The sequence below is a fragment of the Micropterus salmoides genome, unplaced genomic scaffold, assembly GCF_014851395.1.
Source record: "Micropterus salmoides isolate LMB-PRFRI ecotype aquatic unplaced genomic scaffold, ASM1485139v1 Ms_hic_scaffold_18, whole genome shotgun sequence".
In the NCBI taxonomy this organism is placed as follows: Eukaryota; Metazoa; Chordata; class Actinopteri; order Centrarchiformes; family Centrarchidae; genus Micropterus; species Micropterus salmoides.
This window is the reverse complement of record NW_024040928.1, coordinates 12,792,751-12,819,603: the sequence shown is the minus strand read 5'-3', so window position 1 is coordinate 12,819,603 and position 26,853 is coordinate 12,792,751. Positions and strand designations below refer to the sequence as shown.

The window sequence follows — 26,853 nt, the reverse complement described above, 5'->3', positions numbered from 1 at the left end:
AGTGGTTAAGTGTCTTGCTCAGGGACACAGTGGGGGATTGAACCCGGGTCTCTCTGCCTAAATGGGGATGCAATTTTACCTAACACCAAACGTTTTTTGCCCAAAGCACTTAACCAAATAACCAGAAAAACTATACTGCCCATGTTTCTGTTAGAAAAAATAAAAAAGCTTAGTCTGGTCAAGCTTTGGTTCTTATATCATAACTTTGTCATGCCGCTCCCTGCTGGCAGTCTCATTTTACTCATTTACTCATAATTTATCATTTTTGTCTCCTGAACTACATACAGGAAAAGAAGACCAATAAGAAGATCACTAAAGATGGACTACAGGGACACAAGCAGTCTGAAGGAGAAAAAGACGATGGATGCCAACACAGTATGGCAGTGGCGCATTATGCATGTAAAGAAATATTCAAGACGTCCAGAACCATTCCATTACAGTAAGAAAATAGGACTGGATTTTAATGTAGCATCCAACACGCAGAAAAAAATGGATTTACAATTAATGACAAATGGTGTCATACTTGAGGTCTGTGACTTTGCTAAAACAGTAAACAAGAGTGAAAGGCATTTTATTACAAGCATTCTGGAGAACAGTTTTGATCTTGGATTGGAAAATGAGCAACAGAGGGCGGATTTTACTGCTCGAATCCTGCACAAAGTCAAAGACCTGATCAGGAACCCTCCTAAAGATAAACATGAAGTTTTTACTCTCTTTGAAATGTCATCTGAGCCAGAATTCAGCAGCAACAATGGACTGAACATGGCATCAACAGAGCGTAAGGCTGAAAGTTTCCTATTGGAAATGGAGGGTACTGATGATAGTGAACCTGAAGATGAATTCAAGTGTACACGATGTGGCACCAAAGAATACGGAAAGACAGACTGTCTCTCAGAAGACATGGATGAAGCACATGGTGATGGGAATGAACAAGAGAATGAATTAAAGTGTTCAGGATTCACACAGTCAGAAGAAGAACTGAAAGATGAGGATCTTCCCCCTTTGTTCCCTTGTTGCGAAAAAATTGGTCTGAAACTTGAAGGAGGTTCAAAGCAGAGTCTAGATCCAGGATTGTTGACAAAGGGAGTGATGTTAGAACTTGTACACTTCACTAGAGTACTGACTGCATCCTACAAACCTATTGTTCTCAGTGTGTTGGAGCATAATTTTGATCTTAATCTCAAAAGTCAAAGGGTAAAAAATCAAATTTGGTTCAAGATATCAGACCTGCTCAAAAAGAGAAAGCGACTTATCACCACTGGAGGAAAAATAACCCCAGAGTTTAAAAATGAGCTATTTTCCTTCCAGACAAAACCCTTCAAAAGACCCAGAGGATCTGCTTTGTCCAATATGGGATCCCCACAATATAAAGTTAAGGAAGTGACAAAACAGGAAAAGGGGGCACTTTTAAGAAGTGAACAAGAGTCTACAAACCTGGAGACAAACACACATCCCACTGATTTGTTTACCAGTGGAGCAGCAGAGCATGGCCATAGCTCTACTTTTCCTGTAGGAGAGTCTGATGTGCACTTAGACGAAGTCACAGATTCAGATGCTGCCAAACAGGATCACTTAGAAAACCAAAACGGTTCTCTGAGCTCTGACATCCCTAGAGAATCAGAATCAAGTTGTCTGGGTATTCATACACATTTCGTCACCACCATTGACGTCTCATCCACTTTACCTACTGTAAACCCAAATGTGAACCCACCATTTGTAAGTCAGTCTGAGAAAAGAGTGCGTTCTGGAGGTGAAGAGCAAACAGAGACTCCAAGAAATGCACCAAACGACTGTGACATGGAACAAGAGGAACTGGAAACAGAGAACGTGTGGAAGTTGCGTGCAAACCGTGTTAAACAAATCCTCTCTGGACTCAACAGACAGTTCGGTCCATTTAACAAGTCCAAGAAACCCGGCCTTGAATTCAATGTTGGATTTGGCCCAAAGCAAAACATAAGTGTGGACTCTTTGACTTATCCTGTTCTGCTTGAACTTGCTAAATTTGCCTTAGCAGTTAATGCATCTCAGCAGGACTTCATCATGGAGATTCTGGAGTACAACTTTGACTTTGGCCTGCAGAGTCAACACCAGAGGAATATCTTCACATGTGAATTGATGAAACGAGTAAGACAGCTGAGAAGTTGTGAAGATGCAGTCAAATTCTCAAATGAGGTTTTTGAATTTCCTGTTGCCATGCCAAAAATAAATGTGGCAAATCAGAGTGTGGGCAGTGTCAACTATGAACTCAGCAGCATCCTGAGAATGAAGGAATGTGATGTTGCTCGCGTGTGTTGTCCTGATTCACATTCTGAAACTAAAGCTCATTCACAGAAGAGTGTGGATCTTTATCCCTTCTGCAAGGAAATAGGTCTGAAGCTACATGTAAACAGTCGACCAAACAAAAAACTGGTGATCAACAAACTGACCAATGGAGCAATGACTGAAGTAACACACTTTACAGAAAAGTTGTGTGGGACATTTGAGGAGATTTGTCTGGACGTCCTCGGACACAACTTGGATCTTGATTTGCAAAGTGGAGATTCTGAACTTGCTAGAAATATTCTCTCAAAAATTTCTTCTTTAGTGGAGCAAAGGAATCTATCAACCTGTGTAAACGCCTGCAAGAAGATAAAGGGCACAATGGCCATACTTGATTGCCCTAGCAACCCAAATGTAGATGCATGTGATGCTGTCTCTTCCCAGGCTGCAATCATTTACCAAAATGTGGGCAGTTCTTCTGACACTGAACACCAACATGAGCTCAATTCAAAGATGTGGAAATTACGGGCCAATTGCATTCACCATATCCTCTCAATACCTCATGAAGAACATTGCCCACTTTATTCATACGGCAGATGCAAGAAAGCAGGCATAGATTTCAATGTAGGGTCTGGAGTCAAACAAAATCTTGATCCCAAATTACTGACCAATGGCATCATGGTTGAAATTAACGCTTTTGCCACAGCACTGCAATCAGCCACAAAGTATTTTATCACAGAGATACTGGAATATAATTTTAATCTTAATTTGAACAATGAGCTGGATCGCAGTGCCTTTGCAGATCAGACTATGAAAAAAATTAATGCAGCAAATGCACATAAAAGAAAAGGCTATGTTAATCGACGGATGAAACTGCCTTTTGAACTTCCCAACGTGACATGCGTACAACAACCATCTACATTTTGCCCCAAATGCTATCAGTACAGAAATCATGAGCTTCGTCAAGATCAATCTGACCCTGGTCACATCCATCGTCCACATACCATGACTGACACAGTCTCCGCTGATGCAAACTGCACAGCACAACAGTCTGCAAAGGATCCGTCCTCTACCTTCTCAACAATAGAGGAGACAATAATGGACGGTTACCCTCACTGCAGGGAAATAGGTTTGAAACTGTGTGTGGACAAAGACCAACCAAAAGATAAACTGGACAAGCACGTGTTGACACGTGGGATAATAAGTGAAGTGGTAAGTTTTGCCAAACAATTGCATGCAACAAGACGTAAAATAATTTGTGATGTCCTTGAACACAACTTCAACATTAGCATGAAGAGGCGATACTTATGTCATTCACAGCTATTTTGCAGACCGAGGCCTCTAAATGATGCTTGGTTTGGTGAGGTTTTTGTTATTCCACCAGTTTCTCGCAAACATCCTGGACATGTACGTAAACTGAAAAGGGCAGCTGCGACACAGAGAAGTGAAATGAAGGAAACTATCAAAAAAAGAAAATTGGCACTGCAGACTAAGACGGAAAGAGTCACAGACCAAAGTCACAATATGAGGAATGTAAAAACAAAGACTAATCATCGGCGTAGAGAAAACCGCTATCCTATTTGCACGGAGATAGGTTTGGATCTAGACGTGACATCAAAGTCACCAGAGAAAAACAAGCTGGACTTGAAGCTTTTGACCAGAGCTGTAGTGATGGAGATACACAAATTTGCAATTAAGAAACTGGGACACTCTTTCCCACACACTGTGTTTGACATCCTTGACTATAACTTCGATCTTAGCTCACAATATTACAGGCGCTGGGAATTTTCCATAGCTACTGCATCCAAAGTCAGTAACATGGTAAAGAGGTATTGCAGAAAAGTAGACAGAGCAGATGAAGTCTTCAAATTACCATTTGTGTTCAATCACAAGGCTTCACAGAGATTTTTCAAAAATATACAAAATCAGAAAAGTGCAAACTCTATCCTGGACATTACCTCCACTGATGTCTCATTCGGTTCACCAACTGTAAACTCAAATGTGAACCCACTATTTACAAGTCACCCCAATAATACAGCGCTTTGTGGAGGTGAAGAGCAAACACAGACTAGAAGAAATGCACCAAACGAATGTGTCATGGAACAAGAGGAAATGGGATCAGAGAACAGCTACACTTGTCCTTTGGGAGAATCTGATCTAGACTCAGACGAACTCTCAGATTCAGAAAACGCTGGCAGTCAGGATCATTTACAAAACCCAAAAGGTTTTTCTCTGAGCTCTGACATCCCTAGAGAATCAGCACCAAGTTGTCTGAGTTTTTGTGCACTTCCCCCCACTACCACTGACGTCTCATCCACTTTACCAACTGTTAACCCAAATGTGAACCCACCATTTGTAAGTCAGTCTGAGAAAAGAGGGGTATCTGGAGGTGAAGAGCAAACAGAGACTCCAAGAAATGCACCAAACGACTTTTACATGGAACAAGAGGAACTGGGAACAGAGAACATATGGAAGTTACGTGCAAACCGTGTTAAACAAATCCTCTCTGGACTCGACAAACAGTTTGGTTCATTTAACAGGTCCAAGAATATCGGCCTTGAATTCAATGTTGGATTTGGCCCAAAGCAAAACATCAGTGTGGACTCTTTGACTAATTCGGTTCTGCTTGAACTTGCTAAATTTGCCTTGGGAATTAATGCGTCTCAGCAGGACTTCATCATGGAGATTCTGGAGTACAACTTTGACTTCGGCCTGCAGAGTCAACACCAGAGGAATATCTTCACATGTGAATTGATGAAACGAGTAAGACAGCTGAGAAGTTGTGAAGATGCAGTCAAATTCTCAAATGAGGTTTTTGAATTTCCTGTTGCCATGCCAAAAATAAATGTGGCAAATCAGAGTGTGGGCAATGTCAACTATGAACTCAGCAGCGTCCTGAGAATGGAGGAATGTGATGTTGCTCGCGTGTGTTGTCCTGATTCACATTCTGAAACTAAAGCTCATTCACAGAAGAGTGTGGATCTTTATCCCTTCTGCAAGGAAATAGGTCTGAAGCTACATGTAAACAGTCGACCAAACAAAAAACTTGATATCAACAAACTGACCAATGGAGCAATGACTGAAGTGACAAACTTTACAGAGAAGTTGTGTGGGACATTTGAGGAGATTTGTCTGGACGTCCTCGGGCACAACTTTGATCTTGATTTGCAAAGTGGAGATTCTGAACTTCTTCAGATTCTTGCACGAATCCCTACTGTAATTGAGCAAAGGAATTTATTAAGTGTAAAAGCCTACAAGAATTCAAAGGGCAAAATAAAACTATTCCCAAGAATGGCAAGACTGGATTGCCAGAACAACACAAATTTAGATGCATGTGGTGCTGGCTCGTCCCCTGACATTGAACATGAGCTCAATTTAAAGATGTGGAAATTGCGGGCCAATCATATTCAGCAAATCCTCTCAACACCTCATGAAGAACATTGCCCACTTTATTCGTACTCCAGATGCAAGAAAGCAGGCATAGATTTCAATGTAGGGTCTGGAGTCAAACAAAATCTTGATCCTAAATTACTGACCAATGGCATCATGGTTGAAATTTATACTTTTTCCACAGCACTGCAATCAGCCGCAAAGTATTTCGTCACAGAGATACTGGAATATAATTTTGATCTTATTTTGACAAATGAGCTGGATCGCAGTGCCTTTGCACAACAAACTATTGATAAAATTAGAATTGTGAATAAACATAATAGTCCCAGCGTTAATCAACTGAAAAGGCCTTTTGAACTCCCTGACACAAGGTGCCTACAGGAACCTACTTATGACAAGTTTACATTTTGCCCCAAATGCTATCAAGACCGAAATCACAAGCTTCAACAGGATGAATCTGACCTTGTTCGCACGCATCATCTTTGTCCACATACCATGACTGACACAGTCTCCGCTGATGCAAACTGCACAGCACAACAGTCTGCAAAGGATCCGTCCTCTACCTTCTCAACAATAGAGGAGACGATAATGGCCGGTTACCCTCACTGCAGGGAAATAGGTTTGAACCTTTGCGTGGACAAAGACCAACCAAAAGATAAACTTGACACGCATGTATTGACACGTGGGATGATGAATGAAGTGGTTCGGTTTGCCAAACAATTGTGCGGATTAAAAAGTAAGGTCATTAATGCAGTCGTTGAACACAACTTCCACATTAGCATTCAGAGCAAGGACGAAGATCCTGCACAGCTCCTCCAGAGAGCGAAGAAGCGAAAGGATGGTGGACTCGCCTGGTTTGATGAAGTTTTTGTTATTCAACCTGTGTCTCACAGACAACCTGGACATGTGTGTAAAGCGAATGAAACAGCTGCCATGCAGAAAAGTGAAATGATGGAAACGATCAAACAAAGAAAGTTGGCACTGCAAACAAAAGAGGAAAAAGCCACGCTGCCAATTCATAAAATAAGTGATGTAAAACCAAAGAGAACTCTAAGTAAAGGCAACTGCTATCCCATTTGCATGGAGATTGGTTTGGATCTAGATGTGACATCAACATCAGCAGAGAAAGACAAACTGGACTTGAACCTATTGACCAGAGCTGTAATGATGGAGATATATAAATTTGCAACTCAGAAAGTAGGACACTATCTGCCACGCACTATTTATGACATCCTTGACTATAACTTCGATCTGAGCTCACAACATTACAGGTGCTGGGAATTTTCCATAGCGACTGCATCCAAAGTTCAAAACATGGTCAAGCAATATCGTAAAACACGAGACAGAGCAGACGAGCTCTTCAAATTGCCATTTGTGTTTGCTCCCAAGTCTTCACAAAGGTTTGTTGAGAAGAGACAAAATAAGACACAGAAAAAATATCCCAAGGTTAAACAAGACAAAAAGTGTGGTTTTGTGCAACAAGTGAGTCGTGTGGATTTTTGTGAAGGTGTTAAAACTAATGTGGAACCTTTGTACCGTGATGAGGACACAAGGATCCCAACAGATCCTGGCATGATGGTGCAGATGCATGGGAGTCTAGTGAGTGTAGGTTATGGTTTTCCTCTCCAGGGAAACATACACATTAAAGAGGAAGAGTACAATCCACATTATGGCGATATGCAACCAGAACCGGACACTGAGGAAAAATTCCATCCATATTATGACAATGTCAAAACAGAGTCAAACACTGAGGACGTTGAGTATTTAGCCCCAGGTGAACCTACGGGATCTCTTCCATACGCGTGTCCGAACACTGTAAGTAACATAAAAACAGAACCAGTAAATGACGGTGTCAAGTATTACAACCAGGCTGAACCACAAGGATCTGAAGAACATCCTATGCTAGCTGTATGTCCAAACTGAAAAAACTGAACTGGACATTGGGCGTGTTAAACATTTAAGTCCAGTATCCCAAGCAGCATCAGAGGAATACTTTATGGTAACCATAGGTCAGAGCAATGAAGACCAAGAACATAAGCCAGCTGTCTCACACCATGAGGCAGTTGTGTCATACACAGAGAGTGAAGTGGGTATCAAGCAGGAATGAGAACTTTAATAATCTATAGTATAGTTTGCACAAGAGGCAGGCAGCAGATGCTATTAGCTGCCTTCATTGACATGTAAAGTTATTTTTTTGTTGAGGGAGAGGAAAGTTAATGACAATTTTTGTAAACTGCAGGAATGTAGGCCTATACTTTAAAAAGCTCACCATTAAACTTCGACTGAAGAAATGGAGGTGTGGGTTCAAAGACCCAATAGATGGTGAGATCTGATCAATGCAAAGGGCTGTCAATATGATTCTTTCAAGCTTTGTTCTAAAAGGTTTTATGTGCTACCCACAGTTGGAGATGATTTGAGTGTGTTTTAATGTTTTTTCTTCCACGGTCAGCTTTTGACAGTCATTTGTCAAGTTTGTAACAATATTTTGTATTTTTTGACCGCTTTGTGGATAGTAGATCCTTGTGTTTATAGTCATCTAAGACATTATTGTTTTTCAACCTTGTTTCTCCCCTTTATTTTTTATTAGTGCCTTATTAGTTATTTTGTACGTGTATATTTTGTTTTGGTTTACAAAAGCTAAAACTGCTTACTTGCAGTGAAAATGAAAAAAATCTGTTATGTAAATAGGTAAAGATGCTTAGGTGTCATAAAAAGTTTTGAAAGCAACCAGTTTATATCTGTCTGTTCAGATCGATTACTAACTGTTACCTTATAGGATATGCTTGTTGCTAAAGATTATTTGCCCAGTGTGGTGCCAATAAATCTCACTGAACTTTTGTATTGCCTCGTCACTGCTTCAACCATTCAACACGAAGTGTCTTGTGAAAGTATCACAATCAGTAAGGTTATGTCAGATGCAATACTGAAAGTGGGCTGTTGGGGGAGCTCCACACCAGCAGCTTTCTTCTCGTTTCCTATGGGGGCAGCAAAGACCTTTCACACTCTACAGAGCTTCAACCATAGAGATGCAATTAATAGCAGATAACTGCATCTCAGAGGAATTCACTCTTCACATAGGCCAGATAGGGAAAGGGGAAATTATGCAAACTTGTTCAACATATTTATATGATTATACCCAACTGTAGGCTTTGATTTAAAATAGAATGTACAACTTTGAGTTTAGCCCTTTAGTGCAGGTGAATTGCATTAGCATAATTACTGTGAATTAAACACATATCAGGTCCAAGCATCATTTTGCATGGACCTTTTCAATGTCATAACTTCAACCAAGAGTAAGAGACACGGGCCTTGTTTCAGAAAGAGAGTTTAGTGAAACCTGAGTTTGTTAAGCCTGAGCAAGTGGTGGTCTGGTCAGTCTGTCATTGATGTAAGGACAGAGGGTGATCTCTGGACATCGGGCATTCATCCCGTCCTCAGCTCAGAGTACAATCTATAGGCTACATTGTCCTTTATAACACTGACTCTGGACATCAAGGCAGCTGTCAGGTTGTCAACAGTTCCCCTGCAATGAAACATTTAGAGATAATGTGAGGATGATTGTGGTGCAGCTGACACAACTTCAAGATTCTACTTGATTCTACAACTGGACTAAATTTCCTCTAAAGAGTGAAGTCCAAACTTCCTTCCTCCACCTATTTGGTTTAATTTTTAAAGTATATTGTAAAAACATAATTAGAAATGGCTTTTTTTGTTGAATTCATTAATTTAGTGAATTTCAGTATGCTTAGCAAAAAATCTGACACCCAGGAGGGAAATATTTCATGAACAAAATTGCTTAATTTATTGTTTTAATGTTATATAGTCAAGTGACTTGGAATCCCCCCCACACACAAAAACAAAAACAAACAGATCATAACACTAACAGAGGAGGAATCCCTCTCCCAGGATGGACATACATGCAATAGATGTCTACTGAAGTGACCAACATAATACATGTACAGTACAGACAATGATGTCAAAATTATAAATAGGTTGTAACATAAATGAATAATGGATCCTGAAGGACGTTGAGTAACTTCAGGTGTTGCTAAACAGATAGGGCCTGAGCCAAGGGCCAATCTTCTCGATATATCACTGAAATGTGAAAGTAAGATATTTATTCAGACTTTCTTTTCCACACCTATCCTCTCTTGGGTGTTAGTCAATGAGCTTCAGGATCATTTCAGTTTTAAAATTACAAATTGTTACAATTGTTATTGATGTCATTGCACCACTAAGGTGAAGGTCTCTGGTCCCATGGAGAATTGCTACACTGGTAGGAACTGAAAAAAAAAGAGTGTTGAAAAGCTGGATGCAGGTAGCGAAAAACAACTCTCCAAGTTCATTATGACATCATCACCAAAAAATAATAATATTACACATGCCTTGTTTGCTACTGTTGACAGGCAAAGCAACACTCCTCTGTCAGTAGCCTCTGAACTTCTATCTACCAGGGCCTGCAATGAATTGCGCCTTCACTGACAAAATTAGACAGGCAGTCAGTGCTTCCATTTCAGGTACAGGATATGTTGTCCCTGTGTTAAAATCAATTCAAATAGTATCTGTATTAGTATCTGTCTTGATAATCTAACAACAGGCTTTTTCAAAAATGTTTCTAACTACATGGACTCAGATCTTCTACAGATTCTCAACATGTCTATTCTCTCACATGTCTTCCCACAGGGCATGAAAACTGAAGTCATCAAGCAATTAAAGGCCCATATCAAACATTTCCTATTTTTAAGTTAAATTATTTAAAAGGCTGTTTTTCAACAGTTGAAAAACATCTTGGCACTGAACACAACTGGTTTGATGTCTTTCAGTCATGGTTTTGACCACACCACAGCACTGAGCCTGTTCTTGTGAAGGTCTTCAGTGACATCCATTTAAACCATAAGACCATAGTCTTAGTATTATCTAATCTCAATGGTGAATTCCACACAGTCTAAACTGATTTGAATCCTACTTAAAGGACAGGGACTTCTTTGTGTCTATAGGTAACCTGTCGAGTCCCCAAGGCTCCATTCTTTCAACACACACATTTCCATAACCACATCACCATTGGACAATAATCCCATGCAAACCCTGAGCAAGTGCATTGAATAAATTAACGATTTGATGTGCCAGAATATTCTTTAATTAAAGCAGAGTAAGATAAAACTGAAGTAAGTGTTTTCAGAACCAAGGTGTCTTACAGGTTTCCCTAAAAAATTGATCAGACAGCTGCAGCTGATTCAGAATGCTGCTGCTCGAGTCTCCAATAAGACCAAAAAACTGGATCACGTCTCTCCAGTTCTGACGCCTTTATACTGGCTTCCTATCTTTCAAATAATTGATTTTAAAATATTACTATTGGTTTATAAAGTACTGAATGGTTAAGTGCCAAAATAGATTTCTGATCTTCTGCTATGTTATAAACCATCCAGACATCTCAGATCATCTGGGACAGGTCTGCTATCTGTCCCCAGAGTCAAAACTAAAAAAAACTAAAAAAGAAGCAGCGTTCCATTTTTATGGACCAAATTTCCAAAACAAACTCCAACATAACTGCAGGCCTGCTGAACTCTCAGTTCTTTTAAATCATGGCTGCATACTTTTCTATTTGCCCTTGCTTTTTATTATTATAAAATTATTATAACCAAATTTGAGGCTTTTGATGGATATCTTACACTGCACTGTAACATTCACAGTCCTGTTTCATCTTGTTTTTATTTTGTATTTAACTTTTTTTTAAATTGTCTTTAAATGTATTTTTTATTTCCCTATGTTTATGTTGGAAGTAAGTACTTTGAATAACGTTACTGTTAAAATGTGCTAATATGCAAATAAACATGCCTTGCCTTTCCACCATGGAAACCTGAAATAAAGGGCTACAAGCGAAAAACTGGTAGTGGAAAACAAAACTATCACTTCTACAATGAGCAGTGTAGCGGCAGTTTCAGGACCGCAATCCAAGGACCGGTGTTATGCCGACTTTTGCATGCCTGCCGAGAATTGGTAGATGGCGCTGTCGCAAAAGAACTACGGTACTGCAGCTACAGTTCGTGGTATTTAATTAAAATCCCCGCACTCTGACCTTTCATCATCACTTCCTGTAAAAACTCACCATCGTTTCCTCCAGCACCCGATATCAGCCTTGGTTAACATGAAAAGGCGTTGTGTGTGAAACTTTTTATATATGGTCTATGGTGTGAAACCGTGTGTGGACTCAACAAGTAAGAACGCCTCAGTGACTGTTCAGCCTAAATAAGGTACGTGTACTCCAGCGTGTTTCGTCCTATTTCTATAAACATGGATGGTATTGTAGCGTTAACGTTACTTTTCTCAAAACAAATCCTGTCTGTCTTTCCCCTCCCTGTTGTGTGTGCTAAACTGCCTAAGCTACCAAAAGTGTGGTTGATATGTGTCCATATAGTAATAACGTTACCTTTGAGTCGTGAAGTCGCAGTTGAACCTAACGTTACTTGTGTTTTACCTGCTTCGTCGCTGTAAGTTACACAAAGTGTGTGTTTTTTAACGTTAAGCTACAGGTTGACGTGTTGAGGGACAACAAAGTAAACGTTAAGCTAGCTAACTTAACCGTTACACAACTATTACACTGCATGCAAAGCCTTTTATTGGTTTTTCCCGCTACTCGACCAACCACTGCACTAACGTGATTTTACGCCATTGTATTGCGTGAGAGATAGAAGGTGATTGTAACGTTGAAAAGTTAAAAGGAAGATGGCGAAAGATAAGCATCGTTTCTTCAAGAGTTGAGATATTTTGAACCTTGATGTAAGTTAACACCGTCCGTGGGGTTAACGGGTCAGAAGAACGCCCCGGTGAAATTTCAGCCTACATTAGGTACATTGTATACGACGCTAAAGTAAGCTGATTCTGCAGTTAAGGGAAACTGGTGGGGGGATCCTTCACACTTTGCACGTATTACTGTAGTGAAAACTATTAGGAATTTCAGGTAAAGCATTAACGCAGTGTAAAACCCATATTCAACTTTGTTAAACCTAGTATTTGTGAAAGCTCTATTCTGTTAGCAAGAAACGCAAAAAAAGGGCTAACGAGTCGCAGGAATTACATTAATTGTGTTAGTTTGGTTTGACAAAAACATGGTTTCGGCTCAAGTTGGTCCTGCATGGTACATGGCATACATTGCAAACACATATGATGCCCTAAATCCTCATTGTTGGTGTGTTTTCGATGGAAGGATATTAAGAGTGAACCAAAAAGGGATTAGGAACGAAGTTGCACTGGGGCCCATCATCAGTGATTTGCCTGGGGTCATCGGGGGTTTCGGGTCTTTTCATCATCAGACCCCCCCTCTCCCAGGTGACCTAGCCGGGGGTGGCTTGCATCCCAGTAGCACCAATCCACGGGCTTGCCCTCTTTATTCAAAGTCACAGCTTCAGTTATGGTGCGAATGGCCCCCTTCTTCGCAGTTCCAATTACTCCATACCTGTCAGAGCAATGGAGACATGGTGGATGCTATGCATTTGACTATGACTGACTGAAATAGAATAAGTAAGGAAAAGAACAGAGAAAAAAGTAAGGAAAGTAAGACTGATAGAAATTTACAAACGGTAAGACAGTAACAAGGACGGAAATTGAGATAAACATATGGAGGTTTTAGTAGTAGGCCCAGTTAAAGTGCTCCATCTTTACTTGAAGCAATATTAATAGCAGTAGTTGTATTAGGAATACAACCCCAAGTTGTAGCAGTTAAATTACTTTCTGGCAGTAGTGAGTGTGAGACTATATACACAATGTGGCAAATAACTGGGCTACTGTGCGCAGGTACTGTACAGTATAGTGAGTAGTGAGAGAGGATGACCAGGGCCAGTTAGAGGAAAGGTGAGAGAACAACAGTATTTTTTTGAGAGAATAAAAACACCAATCTATGAAGATGTTTTGATTTTTGGGTGGGGGATTTTGTTTTTTAATTTACAAAGATGAACTCTGCACGTCAATCACAAATGAAATGGAGATACGTAGACTTCTAAAGTGAACATCAAAGCCCTGTTATAAATACTGTTCAGTAACGTCGTTATTATTGGCATTTTCACAGTGCAATACAGGTTTCCCCAATCTGAAACTGTTTGTAGTCTATGGCATCCAACTTATACCATGCAGGACCAACTTGACCTGAAACCATGTTTTTCTCAAACCAAACTAACACAATTCATGTAATTCCTGCGATGCATAAATGGTTAGCCCTTTTTTGTACAAACAGAATAGAGGTTTAATAAACACAATAAAAGGTTTTACAAAGTTGAAAGTGTGTTTCAATGGTTGATGTGTCCATATACTAAGTAAATACAAAAGTGCTACCTTTTGACTTGTGAAGTAGCAGTGGAACCTATTTACAATATATTTTACCTGCTTCGTTGCTGCCCAGAAAGTGTGTGTTTTTTTTTAACATTAAGTTACAGGCTGACATGTTGAGGGAGAAAAGTTGTAGTAGACTTTAAATGTACTGTGTGAACACTGTATTACGAACATATGTAAGAGTTTTTATATATCAATTAATTTAAAATTAGATTTTTATTAGACAACCTGTTGTCATAGATAAAATCAGCCTTAGCTGAAAGTGTGATTTAGAAGTCTCCCTAGTACACATTGTGGACATCTGTTTTATAATGGTGCCATGAGGAAAAAGGCCCGGTGATCTACATGGCAATACGATCCTGTGGAGTTACGTGCCAGGCCACATGACTGGTCACCTGATCATGGGAAGAAATCTACTGATCGACTCCAGACTGTCCAGAACTCGGCTGCCAGGCTTTTAACCAGAACAAAAAAATATGACCACATTGCTCCTATTTTAGCTTCATTACACTGGCTCCCAGTGTGTTTTAGAATTGACTTTAAAATTTTATTGATCACTTTTAAAGCTCTTCATGGCCTCTCGCCTTGTTATATTTCTGAACTTTTAGTCCCATACACACCAGCACGTACCTCGAGATCCTCGGGCAGAGGTCTGTTGTCTGTTCCAGAGTCTCGACTGAAAACTAAAGGGGACAGAGCGTTTGCTGTCAGGGCCCCGAGGCTCTGGAACAGCCTGCCCGAGGAAATCAGGTCGGCTCAGTCAGTGAACTCTTAAGTCCCTTCTTAAAACATACTTTTATAGGAGAGCGTTTCCCGATTTTATTTGATTCTATTTTTTTAATATATTTTACATTTATTTTAAACGTGTATTATATTCTTAAGTGTTTTCTTGTTTTTAGCATGTAATTGTTTTTATGTGTTTTATTGTTTTTACACTTGTTAAAGCACTTTGTAACTGGTTTTTGATGATTATGATGATAATAATAATGTGGGCTATAAAAAGAGCAAAAAGATCAATTTAAAATAATACATAAATAAACTCTATTGCATTGAACACTGATCATCTCCAGTAAATCTATGAGACTCCAATAGCTGTCATTTTTTTGTTGATGGTTAAGTGTTAGTGGGGAAGTCCTGACTTATCATCTGGCCCAGACCTACCCAGACAGGCTTTTTATCTCCAACACATGTTAACAATTAGCTACACAACTATTAGTGCACGCAAAGCCTTTATTGGGTATTCCTGCCACTAGACCTGTCATTGGACTACTTGCCGCTATTCCAGTGCTGGAGAGATAAAAGGAGAATGTAACAATGACCATAGTTAGATTGGTAAAAAGACAAAAAAAACACAAAGTTGTCCGTGTACTGAATGCAGCAAGAGCAGAAGGTTGGTTCACAGGGTGGTTAAGTTAGGTATCAAAGGACGGTAATGTTTTGTTCGTGTTTGGCAGTTGGCTGAATATTTCATATTTAAGTTATTTTAAATTTCATGATTAAACTCTCCTTTTCAGTGCTGTGCGAATAATGCATGCAGGAGTTAACGAACATTGCAACTTGTTTCATTCAGGGCTCTACTGTATCAACACCCTCCCATCGCCGACTGGAGGATGCCCAACTAGGATGCAGAAACAGAGTGTGGGCCAAACATGCTGAAGGAACTCTTAGCAAAGCTGAAACATGTTCTACGAGGTATGAAGCAAGCTGAAATAATTTGCTGGTCTGCAAGAAAACATTCCTTTCCAGTCTCATTGTCAGTGTCGGCCCCCTCTGACATGGTTTTGTGGCGGGGTTGTGATAAGTTCAGAGAAGAGGCTGCCAGGCACACACTGAATCTGATCTTTAAATTTTTACACAAAATTCCACGGGGTACAATTAACTTTACATTCCATTTCATTTGGCAGAAGCTTTTGTCTAAAGCAGTTAACACTAAGTGCATTGATTTATTGGGTGCATAGTGTTTTTTGTTTTTGTTTTTTTTAAGACATGAGACATAAGTTCAGCTGAAATGAAGTCCTGTCATGGACCAAACACGTGTATACAGTAAGAAATTACTGTGTGCAACAGTGTGTTTTGCACTCATCTGTGCAGCTGATCTGCTCTTAACAAGGCATATCATTTACCTAGCTTATATGACGGTACTGCAACTCACTGGGACAAACTGACACGTTGTGTTTTTTTAAAAAGAAAGGAATAATGTGTAAACTTGATGTGTTGACCGAATTTACAAGAGGAGACAAAAAATTATGAATTTGCTGTAGAGAGTTTTTCACAAAGTTTCCCCTAGCTCAACAACTCACAAAACTATGTGATTTTTATTCTTAAGTGAGTCTTGGGCGAATTAGCTGACACTTTATAATACTCAGACTCAGGAACAGGAACACATTAAAAATACCAGGTGTATACTAAAAGGCAAGATCTTATCGTTAATATCCAGGTAACGTATCCGGATACAGATCGCATTTTAATATGCAGTTTCATGAAATGATGATGTGGGCTCTCACTTTTCCCCAAAGGTAAAGTTTAAATGAAAATAAACAAATAAATCCCATAAATAGTTCAAATTCATTTGAATGCAACCCACATTGGACACACATAGAAAGGAGAATTGTTTGCCATTGAGAAAGTATGAAATTGTCTGGTGATCTCTAAAACAAGATCGTTGGGGATAATTATTTGCTTCTGTCAACGGCATTAACAAGTCATTGATCAAGAGAAAATGTAATAAACGAGCAATTATTTATTGCACCCCTTGTATATACATTACTGTGCAAAAGTTTTAGGCAGATGTGGGAAAATACTTTAAAGTAAGAATGCTTTCAAAAATAGACATGTTAATATGTTATGTTTATCAATCAACAAAATACAAAGTGAATGAACAGAAAAAACCCAAGGAAGGTTAAAATCAAGGGCAACTGGACTTGTTGAAGATACTTAAAGATGTTTCGTCCCTCATCTGAGAGACTTCTTCAGTTCTGACTGGCTGCTAGGGAAACTCAGCAATGTAACCTCTGTGGGGCCGTCACAGACAACTGAAGAAAAAGTTTATTTGGCTGAAAACTGATGGTGCTTTCAGACCAAAAGCGAAGCGAGTGTTCGGGGTGGTGAGTTTACATACAAAGTCGGGCGGCGCGAAGCGACTCAAAGGAATTCGTGTGAGTTGAATATTTTCAACAAAGTGTTGAGATTGGAGATTGAGATTCAGGTTTTTCCTGACACTATGTGACTGATTGGAGTGATGGCCACTAAAAAGAAACTGTTCTTATATCATGCTTGTGTTTTTGTTTTGTTTTGTTTTTTCATGCCGCTCCCTGGGGGCAGGGTCTTCTCTCTGTTAACAAGGTTAACTTCAGTTTGGTTAACCTTATTATTAAGTTGATTAAGTATCCAGTAGTACTAAGACAAATCCAAACACGTCAGCCCCTGAAAATTGCTGCTTGGGGAATCACTACATCTCATTATACCAAGAAATGCTCATCATTTTATTGCAACTTAGCTTATGCATTTTACACAGATTGTAGTGTTTAGTGACCAATCACAGTCAATAAAATGTCCCAACATATTGCCAAATGTCCATCACAAGTATCCAGATAGACCCTAAGTGATGACTTATGTTTTTAAATCAACCGTCCAAAAACCCTAAGGTAATTAATTAACGACGGGAAATAGACAGCCCGGCAAGTCCTCACATTTGAGTGAGGAGTGTAACGTGTTTAGTATTTTACTTTGATAAATATTATCTCCCTGATTGATATTACACAAACACATTTAAATTGTGTATGACTCAAGACTGAGATACAGTGTGTGTGTATAATGTATCATGTTTGTCTCCTGAACTAAACAGGAAAGGAAGACACTGAAGAATATCACTGAAGATGGACTACAGTAACACGTCGGGTAGTCTGAAGGAGAAAAAGACGATGGATGCCAACACAGTATGGCAGTGGCGCATTATGCATGTAAAGAAATATTCAAGACGTCCAGAACCATTCCATTACAGTAAGAAAATAGGACTGGATTTTAATGTAGCATCCAACACGCAGAAAAAAATGGATTTACAATTAATGACAAATGGTGTCATACTTGAGGTCTGTGACTTTGCTAAAACAGTAAACAAGAGTGAAAGGCATTTTATTACAAGCATTCTGGAGAACAGTTTTGATCTTGGATTGGAAAATGAGCAACAGAGGGCGGATTTTACTGCTCGAATCCTGCACAAAGTCAAAGACCTGATCAGGAACCCTCCTAAAGATAGACATGAAGTTTTTACTCTCTTTGAAACGTCATCTGAGCCAGAATTCAGCAGCAACAATGGACTGAACATGGCATCAACAGAGCGTAAGGCTGAAAGTTTCCTATTGGAAATGGAGGGTACTGATGATAGTGAACCTGAAGATGAATTCAAGTGTACACGATGTAGCACCAAAGAATACGGAAAGACAGACTGTCTCTCAGAAGACATGGATGAAGCACATGGTGATGGGAATGAACAAGAGAATGAATTAAAGTGTTCAGGATTCACACAGTCAGAAGAAGAACTGAAAGATGAGGATCTTCCCCCTTTGTTCCCTTGTTGTGAAAAAATTGGTCTGAAACTTGAAGGAGGTTCAAAGCAGAGTCTAGATCCAGGATTGTTGACAAAGGGAGTGATGTTAGAACTTGTACACTTCACTAGAGTACTGACTGCATCCTACAAACCTATTGTTCTCAGTGTGTTGGAGCATAATTTTGATCTTAATCTCAAAAGTCAAAGGGTAAAAAATCAAATTTGGTTCAAGATATCAGACCTGCTCAAAAAGAGAAAGCGACTTATCACCACTGGAGGAAAAATAACCCCAGAGTTTAAAAATGAGCTATTTTCCTTCCAGACAAAACCCTTCAAAAGACCCAGAGGATCTGCTTTGTCCAATATGGGATCCCCACAATATAAAGTTAAGGAAGTGACAACACAGGAAAAGGGGGCACTTTTAAGAAGTGAACAAGAGTCTACAAACCTGGAGACAAACACACATCCCACTGATTTGTTTACCAGTGGAGCAGCAGAGCATGGCCATAGCTCTACTTTTCCTGTAGGAGAGTCTGATGTGCACTTAGACGAAGTCACAGATTCAGATGCTGCCAAACAGGATCACTTAGAAAACCAAAACGGTTCTCTGAGCTCTGACATCCCTAGAGAATCAGAATCAAGTTGTCTGGGTATTCATACACATTTCGTCACCACCATTGACGTCTCATCCACTTTACCTACTGTAAACCCAAATGTGAACCCACCATTTGTAAGTCAGTCTGAGAAAAGAGTGCGTTCTGGAGGTGAAGAGCAAACAGAGACTCCAAGAAATGCACCAAACGACTGTGACATGGAACAAGAGGAACTGGAAACAGAGAACGTGTGGAAGTTGCGTGCAAACCGTGTTAAACAAATCCTCTCTGGATTCAACAGACAGTTCGGTCCATTTAACAAGTCCAAGAAAGTTGGCATTGAATTCGATGTTGGATTTGGCCCAAAGCAAAACATCAGTGTGGACTCTTTGACTAATTCGGTTCTGCTTGAACTTGTTAAATTTGCCTTAGCAGTTAATGCATCTCAGCAGGACTTCATCATGGAGATTCTGGAGTACAACTTTGACTTTGGCCTGCAGAGTCAACACCAGAGGAATATCTTCACATGTGAATTGATGAAACGAGTAAGACAGCTGAGAAGTTGTGAAGATGCAGTCAAGTTTTCTAATGACATTTTTGAACTTTCTGGTCCCATGTCATCAGTAAGTGTGGAAATTCGAAGTGTGGGCAATGTCAACCATGAACCCATCAGCGTATCGAAAATGGAGGACCGTAATGTTGCTCCTGTGTGTTGTCCTGATTCACATTCTGAAACTAAAGCTCATTCACAAAAGAGTGCGGATCTTTATCCCTTCTGCAAGGAAATAGGTCTGAAGCTACATGTAAACAGTCGACCAAACAAAAAACTGGATATCAACAAACTGACCAATGGAGCAATGACTGAAGTAACACACTTTACAGAAAAGTTGTGTGGGACATTTGAGGAGATTTGTCTGGACATCCTCAGACACAACTTGGATCTTGATTTGCAAAGTGGAGATTCTGAACTTGCCAGAAATATTCTTGCACGAATCCCTACTTTAATGGAGCAAAGGAATTTAACAACCTGTGTTAAACCCTACAAGAATATAAAGGGCACAAGAAAAACATTCACAACAGTGGCAAAACTGGATAGCCAGAACGACACAAATGTAGATGCATGTGGTGCTGTCTCTTCCCAGGCTGCAATCATTGACCAAAATGTTGGCAGTTCTCCTGACACTGAACAGCAAAATGAGTTCAATTTAACAATATGGAGACTGCGGGCCAGTCACATCCAGCAAATCCTCTCAATACCTCATGAAGAACATTGCCCACTTTATTCATACGGCAGATGCAAGAAAGCAGGCATAGATTTCAATGTAGGGTCTGGAGTCAAACAAAATCTTGATCCCAAATTACTGACCAATGGTGTCATGGTTGAAATTAACGCTTTTGCCACAGCACTGCAATCAGCCACAAAGTATTTTATCACAGAGATACTGGAATATAATTTTGATCTTAATTTGAACAATGAGTTGGATCGCAGTGCTTTTACAGAGAAAACGATGACTAAAATTAGAGCAGTGAATGCACATAAAAGAAACAGTGTTTCTCGAATGCAAAGACCATTTGAACTCCCGGACACAAGGTGCATACAAGACCTTACTTGTGACACAACTACATTATGCCCCAAATGCTATCAAGACAGAAATCACAAGGTTCGTGAGGATGAATCTGACCCCGGTCACATGCATCATCCTTGTCTACATACCATGACTGACACAGTCTCCGCTGATGCAAACTGCTCAGCACAAAAGCCTGCAAAAGATCGATCGTCATCCTTCTCAACAATCAAGGAGATGATTATGGACAGTTATGCTCTCTGCAAGAAAATTGGCTTGAATGTGTGTGTGGACAAAGACCAACCAAAAGATAAACTTGACCCACATGTATTGACAAATGCAATTGTGAATGAAGTGGTTCATTTTGCCAAAACATTAAGTGGAACAAAAAATAAAATTCTTAATGATGTCCTTGAACACAACTTCAACATTAGCATGAAGAGCCGAAACATAACTCTGTCACAGCTATTTAGCAGAGCGATGCCACTAAATGATGCCTGGTTCAGTGACGTTTTTGTTATTCCACCAGTTTTTCACAAACAACCTGGACTAGTACATAAACTGAAAAGGGCAGCTGCCACACAGAGAAGTGAAATGAAGGAAACTATTAAAAAAAGAAAGCTGGCACTGCAGACTAAGGAGGAAAGAGTCACGCTGCAAATGCATAACATGAGGAATGTAAAAACAAAGACTAATCATCGGCGTAGAGAAAACCATTATCCTATTTGCACGGAGATAGGTTTGGATCTAGACGTGACATCAAAGTTAACAGAGAAAAACAAGCTGGACTTGAAGCTTTTGACCAGAGCTGTAATGATGGAGATACACAAATTTGCAATTAAGAAACTGGGACACTCTTTCCCACACACTGTGTTTGACATCCTTGACTATAACTTCGATCTTAGCTCACAATATTACAGGCGCTGGGAATTTTCCATAGCTACTGCATCCAAAGTCAGTAACATGGTAAGGAGTTATTGCAGAAAAGTAGACAGAGCAGATGAAGTCTTCAAATTACCATTTGTGTTCAGTCACAGGGCTTCACGGAAATTTGTAGAAAAGATTGGGCATTGTGCATCTGAAGAGCAAATACTGACAAGAAATGCACCAAAAGTATGTGACATAGAACAAGAGGAAATGGGATCAGAGAACAGCTACACTTGTCCTTTGGGAGAATCTGATCTAGACTCAGACAAACTCTCAGATTCGGAAAACGCTGGCAGTCAGGATCATTTACAAAACCCAAAAGGTTTTTCTCTGAGCTCTGACATCCCTAGAGAATCAGCACCAAGTTGTCTGAGTTTTTGTGCACTTCCCCCCACCACCACTGACGTCTCATCCACTTTACCAGCTGTCAACCCAAATGTGAACCCACCATTTGTAAGTCAGTCTGACGAAAGAGGGGTATCTGGAGGTGAAGAGCAAACAGAGACTCCAAGAAATGCACCAAACGACTGTGACATGGAACAAGAGGAACTGGGAACAGAGAACATGTGGAAGTTACGTGCAAACCGTGTTAAACAAATCCTCTCTGGATTCAACAGACAGTTCGGTCCATTTTACAGGTCCAAGAAAGTTGGCATTGAATTCAATGTTGGATTTGGCCCAAAGCAAAACATCAGTGTGGACTCTTTGACTTATCCTGTTCTGCTTGAACTTGCTAAATTTGCCTTAGCAGTTAATGCGTCTCAGCAGGACTTCATCATGGAGATTCTGGAGTACAACTTTGACTTCGGCCTGCAGAGTCAACACCAGAGGAATATCTTCACATGTGAATTGATGAAACGAGTAAGACAGCTGAGAAGTTGTGAAGATGCAGTCAAATTCTCAAATGAGGTTTTTGAACTTCATGGTCACATGCCAACAATAAATGTGGCAATTCCGAGCGTGGGCAATGTCAAACATGAACTCAGCGGCACATCAGAAATGGAGGAATGTGATGTTGCTCCTGTGTGTTGTCCTGATTCGCATTCTGAAACTAAAGCTCATTCACAGAAGAGTGTGGATCTTTATCCCTTCTGCAAGGAAATAGGTCTGAAGCTACATGTAAACAGTCGACCAAACAAAAAACTGGTGATCAACAAACTGACCAATGGAGCAATGACTGAAGTGACAAACTTTACAGAAAAGTTGTGTGGGACATTTGAGGAGATTTGTTTGGACGTCCTCAGACACAACTTGGATCCTGATTTGCAAAGTGGAGATTCTGAACTTGCCAGAAATATTCTCACACAAATCCCTACTGTAATGGAGCAAAGGAATTTATCAGCCTGTGTAAAATCCTACAAGAAAATAAAGGGCACAAGAAAACAACCCTCAACAATGGCCATACTTGATTGCCCTAGCAACCCAAATGTAGATGCATGTGGGGCTGTCTCCTCCCAGGCTGCAATCATTGACCAAAATGTGGGCAGTTCTTCTGACACTGAACACGAACATGAGCTCAGTTTAAAGATGTGGAAACTGCGGGCCAATCGTATTCTGCAAATTCTTTCAGTACATGAAGAACATTGCCCGCTATATTCGTACTCCAGAAGCAAGAAAGCAGGCATTGATTTCAATGTAGGGTCTGGAGTCAAACAAAATCTTGATCCCAAATTACTGACCAATGGCATCATGGTTGAAATTAACGCTTTTGCCACAGCACTGCAATCAGCCACAAAGTATTTTATCACAGAGATACTGGAGTATAATTTTAATCTTAATTTGACAAATGAGTTGGATCGCAATGCCTTTGCACAGCAAACCTTGGATAAAATTAGATCAGTGAATGCACAGAAAAGATTCAGCATACCTCGACAGAAAAGGCTTTTTGAACTCCCTGACACGAGGTGCATACAGGAACCTACTTATGACAAAACTACATTTTGCCCCAAATGCTTTCAAGACAGAAATCTTGACCTTCGTGAGGATGAATCTGATCCCAGTCACACACATGATCTTCGTCCACATACCATGACTGACACAGTCTCTGCTGATGCAAACTGCACAGCACAAAACCCTGCAAAGGATCCGTCCTCTACATTCTCAACAATAGAGGAGACGATAATGGCCGGTTACCCTCGCTGCAAGGAAATAGGTTTGAACCTTTGCGTGGACAAAGACCAACCAAAAGATAAACTTGACACGCATGTATTGACACGTGGGATGATGAATGAAGTGGTTCGGTTTGCCAAACAATTGTGTGGAACAAAAAGCAAGGTTGTTAATGCAGTCGTTGAACACAACTTCCACATTGGCATTCAGAGCAAGGACGTAGACCCTGCACGGCTGTTCCACAGAGCAAAGGCACGAAAGGATGGTGGACTCGCCTGGTTTGATGAAGTTTTTGTTATTCAACCTGTGTCTCACAGACAACCTGGACATGTGTGTAAAGCGAATGAAACAGCTGCCATGCAGAAAAGTGAAATGATGGAAACGATCAAACAAAGAAAGTTGGCACTGCAAACAAAAGAGGAAAAAGCCACGCTGCCAATTCATAAAATAAGTGACGTAAAACCAAAGAGAACTCTAAGTAAAGGCAACTGCTATCCCATTTGCATGGAGATTGGTTTGGATCTAGATGTGACATCAACATCAGCAGAGAAAGACAAACTGGACTTGAACCTATTGACCAGAGCTGTAATGATGGAGATATATAAATTTGCAACTCAGAAAGTAGGACACTATCTGCCACGCACTATTTATGACATCCTTGACTATAACTTCGATCTGAGCTCACAACATTACAGGTGCTGGGAATTTTCCATAGCGACTGCATCCAAAGTTCAAAACATGGTCAAGCAATATCGTAAAACACGAGACAGAGCAGACGAGCTCTTCAAATTGCCATTTGTGTTTGCTCCCAAGTCTTCACAAAGGTTTGTTGAGAAGAGACAAAATAAAACACAGAAAGAATATTCCCGCGAAGAGACAGACCAACCGACCAAGGGAACAACAGATCCTGGCATGATGATGCAGATGCATGGGAATCTAGTAGGTTATGGTTTTCCTCTTAAGGGAAGCATACACGTTAAAGAGGAGTACAATCCACATTATGGCGATATGCAACCAGAACTGGACACTGAGGAAATATACAATCTACATTATGATGATTTCATAACAGAGTTAAACACTGAGGACGTCGAGTATTTAGTCCCCGGTGAACCTACAGGATCTCTTCCATATGCTTTTTTAACCATGTGTCCGAACACTGTAAGCGACATAAAAACAGAAGCAGTAAATGACGGTGTCAAGTATTACAACCTGGCTGAACCACAAGGATCTGAAGGACATCCTATGCTAGCTGTATGTCCAAACAGTGACATAAAAACCGAATTTGAGGGTGTTAAATATTTAGTCCCCGTTGAAGCAGCAGCATCCCAAGAATACTTATTGGTAACCATAGGTCAGAGCAATGAAGACCAAGAACATATGCCAGATGACCTACACCATGATGTTGAGTTGTCATACACAGAAAGTGAAGTGGACATCAAACCGGAATGAAAACCTTAATGATCTTAAGTGTAGTTTACACCAGAGGCAGGCAGCAGATGCTATTAGCTGCCTTCATTATTATTTTCTTTTGGGAGAGAATAAAGTTTATGACATATTTCACCACTGCAGGAATGTATACTTTAAAAAGCTCACCATTAAACTGTTACTCAAGATATGGAGCTGTGTGTTCGAAGCCCAAACAGATGGACAGATGTGACTAAAATGTTTCAATGCAAAGTGCTGTTGATATGATTCTTTCAAGCTTTTTTTATGTGTTTCCTTTTCTTATGTGGTCAGCTTTTCAACAGTCATTTTCATGTTTTGTTTTTTTGGGAACTGTACTTTTGTGTGGATAGTAGATTATTGTATTATAGTCATCGAAGACATTCTAGTTTCTTAGTTGTTTTTTGTTATTTTAATGTTTTCTTTAAAAACCACCTAATTACAATGAAAATAACCTTTGATGTAAATAGGTAAAGATGAGTTTGTGTCAAATTAAGTTTTGAAATCAAAACTTCTGTGTGTTCTGCTCAAATACTAACTGTTACCTTATATGATATACTTGCTTACTTGATTATTTGCCTGGTGTGGTGCCAATAAATCTAACTGACCTTTTGTATTGGCTCATCACTGCTTCAAGTGCCATACAAGTATCACGATCAGTTGGTAGGTTCAGGTTATGTTAGTTAAGTTGTAGATGTAATAATGAAAGTGGGCTGTTGGGGGAGCTCCACACCAGCAGCTTTCTTCTCGTTTCCTATGGGGGCAGCAAAGACCTTTCACACTCTACAGAGCTTCAACCATAGAGATGCAATTAACAGCAGATAACTGCATCTCAGAGGAATTCACTCATCACATAGGCCAGATAGGGAAAGGGGAAATTATGCAAACTTTGTTCAACATATTTATATGATTATACCCAACTGTAGGCTTTGATTAAAAAATATATAATTTGGCTTTGATCTGTTTACTGTCAAAACATCATCCAACAGCAAGAGACCAAAGGTCAAGTGGTTGTGCCTTCAAAATAAAAGTCTGCAGTTAAGTTAAATTAGGTAAATGAAGTGGACACAATATATGGAAAGTTTTTCTTTTGATCCAATCAAGCCTTCTGACCAAATGCAACTTTTCTATTTGACAGGATAGTCGGTCAGACAATGCACTACATTTTGCCTAGTGTGCAGAAACTGAATGAATCTGGCAAATGTTCATATAATAGATGGAAATGAACAATTACATTTTAATTCTGTTTTGTGTCTTATGTCCTCTGTGTAATACAATATAAACATTATTTTTTTAAAGCCTGTGCAGGGGAGGTAGGAGGTTGAGATTGTATACTATACAAAGAAATCTCCTAAAATACTCATGGCAAGATAAACATGATTACATTAATTATAATTAAGGAGAGATGATTAGGCAGTTACCATACGAAAAGAACAAAATGATGAATGGATAAAAAACACACATTACTTATCCTTTCAGCTATCCACAAATAAAGGAGAAATTACTAAAGTTTGTTTAAATTGCCTTTCAGATATAAACAAAGAACACTGGAACATGTTGGACTGTACAGGATGAGTGATTAACTGAAACAAGGGTGTTTTATTAAGTCATGGTTTGTGAGTGTTTGGCAATTTAGGATTGACGCTTCAATATCAAGCCCATCGATAAAGACAAATAATTTCAGTAGGAAATGTTGGAA

General features: G+C 39.7%; 1 protein-coding gene across 1 annotated transcript; it reads left to right on the top strand.

The window, feature by feature from the left end:
• Window positions 1-11,744: 11,744 nt before the first annotated feature.
• On the top strand, window positions 11,745-25,767 carry LOC119909591. Its single transcript, XM_038727862.1, has 3 exons — window positions 11,745-11,900; window positions 15,542-15,663; window positions 17,816-25,767. Exon 3 carries the CDS (start codon window positions 17,847-17,849, stop codon window positions 25,158-25,160), a length of 7,314 nt encoding a protein of 2,437 aa, XP_038583790.1. The 5' UTR covers window positions 11,745-11,900; window positions 15,542-15,663; window positions 17,816-17,846; the 3' UTR covers window positions 25,161-25,767.
• The last annotated feature ends 1,086 nt before the right edge of the window (window positions 25,768-26,853 follow it).